Consider the following 4267-nt stretch of genomic DNA (forward strand, 5'->3'; position numbering starts at 1 on the left):
TATCTTAAAAAACCTCAAAAGCATTGAAGAAAATAAGGTCGTCAAAGAAGCATCAACCTTTTGGGGCACTATGTTCCTAAGACTAGACTCTTTAAGATTTCATAACAGGAAGCCCAGAAATTTCTCAAAATGGCGGTATCCATCACACCCTACCCTAACACTACCCAGCCCTTGACATCTTATACACTGACAGCTCCCAAAAAGATATTAAAGCTGAGCCAAACAACCTACAGCCTGTTTTCAGACTAAGACTAATGAATGGTTTTTAAAATGAAATTACCTTAACGCACCTAACAGAGAGATATAAGGTAATTCATTTCTCAAACTGCAATTCCAACTAACTAGGCTTACAGACGTAAGGACTAATTGTAACCCAGGAACTCCTACAAATTTGCTGATTATAATTTGGTTTCCACAGACTTTATTACACTTTATGATGAAGTACTATGGTTTAACCCATTTAAGTTTTTTCCAAGCCAACCACATGTAGTTCATAAGGATGATCTAACCAATTATCACAGAACCCCGCTAACTACAAAAGGATGACTGTTAGGTAGAATTTTGCTTTAAATGGTAACTGATTTACCAAATGATCTGTTAAGTGCCTGTTAATATTAAGGATTTTCCAGTAGAAAACACAGTTATTTGCTTTTCCATTTTGAATAACATACTAAATTTCTGATCAAAGAAAGGTTACTTCTATTTTTACATAACAAACAGTAAAGATCAAGGAACCTTACTCTTACAAAACACTAATTACAACTATCACTTTCAGAAAGTGGGATTACCAGGCTAGATGAGATCCCAAGTATTAGAACTACTTTTTTGAGTTCAACCAATTTAAGTTTAAAAAACATTTTAAAAAGCTATTAACTTAGGCAAAACTGTTTAACAGGTCCACTACAAAATCTTTTATTTTTAACTTAAACCTGTTTAAGGGGCCAAAATGACTTTGGCAAATTTGATTAACAGCACAAATTAACGTATCCAAACTTATTGCATCTGAGACTTGCCTTGTTTTACACTTAAGTAGAATTTACATTGTTTCCACAGATAGATTATCAGTATCTCAAGGAATTTAAGAGTGACCTATTCAAGTAAGGCAATCATCTTGGTAGCAAACTTTTATTGAAATCTTACATAACTCAAGCTTTATAAAAAGCCAACATAATTGAAAATTGGGTTCTCCCTCTAAAGCCTTAAGTATTCAAAGCCTGAAAAGGTTAATTTAAAATTAAGCAAACAAATGTAACAATAACAAAACCCCTCCAGCAGATCCTGCTGAAATACTTAAAAAAAAAAAAAAAATCTAAATGAGCTTAATCTTTACAAAAGTTATTTTAGCTCAAAAGCTATAAAATCAAAGTTATCTTAATTCTACAAACAAGGGAGAGGATCTTTGACTTCATGCCATTTCTTTAGAACCTCATCTTTTTCATCAAATTTGGCTACAAATCCAATTTCTGTGTGCCCATTTTGGGAGGTTTCTTCTTGCAGAAGAGGTCAAGTAGAAACATGAAAGAGTAACTGACTAAGCAAGTAGGAAAGTGTTCCGTAATAGTGTGCAAAGAGTGGAGAGTTCTGGGTTAATCTCTGGAACTCGATCTGGATCGTGACCTTGACTTTGAACGAGATCTAGAATGGGATCTTGAAGCTCTTTTTGGTGGAGGGGACACGGAACGGGCCTTTGAGGGTGGAGCAGGTAGGGGCGAATCGGAACGGGACTGGCTCCTCGATCTAGATTTGGACTTTATATCACCTTTTCCATTTTCTTTGGGGGAACGAGATCGAGAACGAGACCTGCTTCGAGATTTCTCATACTCATCCTTCGATCTGCTCCGAGAGCGCGAACGGGAGCCCCGATCAGACTTGGGTTTAGATTTGCTTTTTGATCTAGATTTCCTGCCTTTGGAACGAGACCGTGATCGACCTTTGCTCCGAGACCTGGATCTAGACAAGAAAAGCCAGATTTTTTTTCAGTACCTTGGCAGAACACACAAGCACTCTATAGACAAAGTAAGTTATTCAGAAAAACACTCAAGAACCCACTTACCGGGAGCGACTTTTTGAGATACTTCGAGATCTACTGCGGCTGCTCCTACGACTTCTACTTCGTGACCTTCTTCTAGATCGTGACCTATAATAAGAAATGTGGTAATGAATTTTCATCTCAAGACACCTCAACACAAATGAACAATTTATACAGACAAGCCAACAGTAAAACTCCTTAATTGCTCACTACAAATTAAATCTAGTATCAAAATATTTTAAAAAGAACCCAACAATGCCAATAACAAAAGAAACTAAAAATTGACCTAATTTCAATTCAGCAGTAATTGAAATACTGCTGCTTGAATTTTCTTTTGTTTGTGGCAAATACTGTCTCCCCCTATACCCTTCAATACATTACCTAGATCTGCTTCCAGAATAAGACCGCCTATGGCTTGTTCGTGGCTTATCTTCAATGAGTCTAATATTTCTCCCATTGATTTCTGTACCATCCAGTTTATCCAAAGCACGCTTCATGTCAGAGTAGGAGCGAAACTCAATGACACCTTCATTTGTGCGTTCTTTGTGAGCATCTGCATAGGTTACTTCACCTGCTTGTCTCATGAAATCCTAGAAGAGCAATATGACTGGTCATTCCCAGAAATCTAAACAAAAAAGATTTGCTGTATTTGATTCTCAGATATAAAAGAATACAAAAACTTACCTTTTAAACGTTAAGTCAAATCTTTTTTATCCCAAATTATATAGCACTTACCTTTAAATCCTGCCAACTGCAACGACTAGAAAGATTTTCTACAATAAGTCTGAATTCTGTGCGTACAGGTGGTCCATATTTGTCTCTGCCAGAGGTTCTCCGACTGCTGTATCCACCTCCACCACCTTTATCATGTGAAGAGAACAATTAGATGCTTTGCAATGATAGGCATGCATAATGTTTTTGAAAGTTAGTACAAACATAACAACTTTTATTTACTGGAGTAGGACTTTGCTATTATACTGCTAAACCTTCGATACAGTTATGATTTGCCATAAATTAAATTAAGGGCAAGTCAAAACAGACTAAAACCAACTAAACTTCTCCTACATTCTGTTAGAGAGTGACTGCTCCTTTATTCAATTTACCTCGCTAAGTTTTATTTTACAGAACATTGTAAAATATAAAACTTAACTGATTACATGCATTTCTACATTTTACAAAAATGTTTACTAGTTACACTAAGTACTTACATCACAGTGTGAGGTTTTTGGTGGTGGTTTGGCCACAAAACACGCAAGGTAACAGTCACCTAGTTCAGATTAACCAGTTTTGTCTAACCCTTGGAATCCTCACCATCACCCTGCGTCTAATGGCAAAAGGCTGCTGTCGTCATGGCTTCCGGTAAGGTCAGCCAAAGGGTCATAGGGCAAGGGTCACACAATGTATGGAAAAGCCAAGGCCAATCAGGAAAGGCAGTCATCTTAGCCTCAGTGGACACAGCCTCAGCCCCATTGGTCACTTTCAAATTGAAACATCAAGGACTTGTTAAAAAGTTTGAATTCAACATGCAACAATTTCAACATCAAACATTTAACATAACCAACCCCCTCCCACCTCCTCCCAATAACATGCCCCAACTAGTGCATATACAGCATAAAGCTCATTTAGATCTCCTTTGTGGTGTAAAACCACATTTATAAATATATTTTCTTTGGCCCCCGTCAATTTTCGTAAAGCTAAAACCTACGCTTAAAACCCCACCTCATTCCCCGCCCCGCCCCCACCTCCACCCCAACCAGTCCCAAACTTCTACGCTAAGTCATTCACATTTCTAGCTAATGCACTGACAGGCAAGTTGAGGGGATACAACAAATACAGCCACCCCTCACTTCCTCCGTAGTTAGAGCCCACGACAGTGCTGACAGGGGCCCAACAAGTCACTCCCTCCCGACTTGGCAATCCCCGCCCCCGAACACCCAAACCCTGCCTAGGCAAAACCCACCACCCAGTCCCCGCGCTCCGGCGTCCCGTGTCTTCCCCGGGCAGGTGTGAAGGCAGCGAGCCCCGGGAGCACCCGAGTCAAACGGCCGCGGCCACCCCGGCTGCCCGGCTCGGGAGGCTCCACCCCGCCCCGCCTAAGCCTGCGCCCACCCCCCGGGGTCCCAAGGACGCGGAGCGCGCGGGGGTGGAACTCACTGCGGCTTCCGTAGCTGTAGCCGTCGCGATCCCGGCGCGGGCCGCGGGCGTGCTCCACGATCACGCGCTCGCCACACAGCTCCT

The 4267-nt window shown here is 40.7% G+C and overlaps 1 protein-coding gene across 1 annotated transcript in view; it reads right to left on the reverse strand.

The window, feature by feature from the left end:
* Positions 1-887: 887 nt before the first annotated feature.
* The window catches only part of SRSF6 (serine/arginine-rich splicing factor 6), a 3822-nt gene continuing 442 nt past the window's right edge, over positions 888-4267 (reverse strand). Inside the window, 5 exon segments of the mRNA XM_010829135.1 lie at positions 888-1950; positions 2054-2137; positions 2411-2619; positions 2765-2889; positions 4184-4267. The exon segment at positions 4184-4267 is cut by the window's right edge and continues 29 nt beyond it. Coding sequence (XP_010827437.1) covers positions 1587-1950; positions 2054-2137; positions 2411-2619; positions 2765-2889; positions 4184-4267 — 866 coding nt within the window. The 3' untranslated portion in view covers positions 888-1586.

The sequence above is a fragment of the Bison bison genome, unplaced genomic scaffold (assembly GCF_000754665.1).
Source record: "Bison bison bison isolate TAMUID 2011002044 unplaced genomic scaffold, Bison_UMD1.0 scf7180017864500, whole genome shotgun sequence".
NCBI lineage: Eukaryota > Metazoa > Chordata > Mammalia > Artiodactyla > Bovidae > Bison > Bison bison.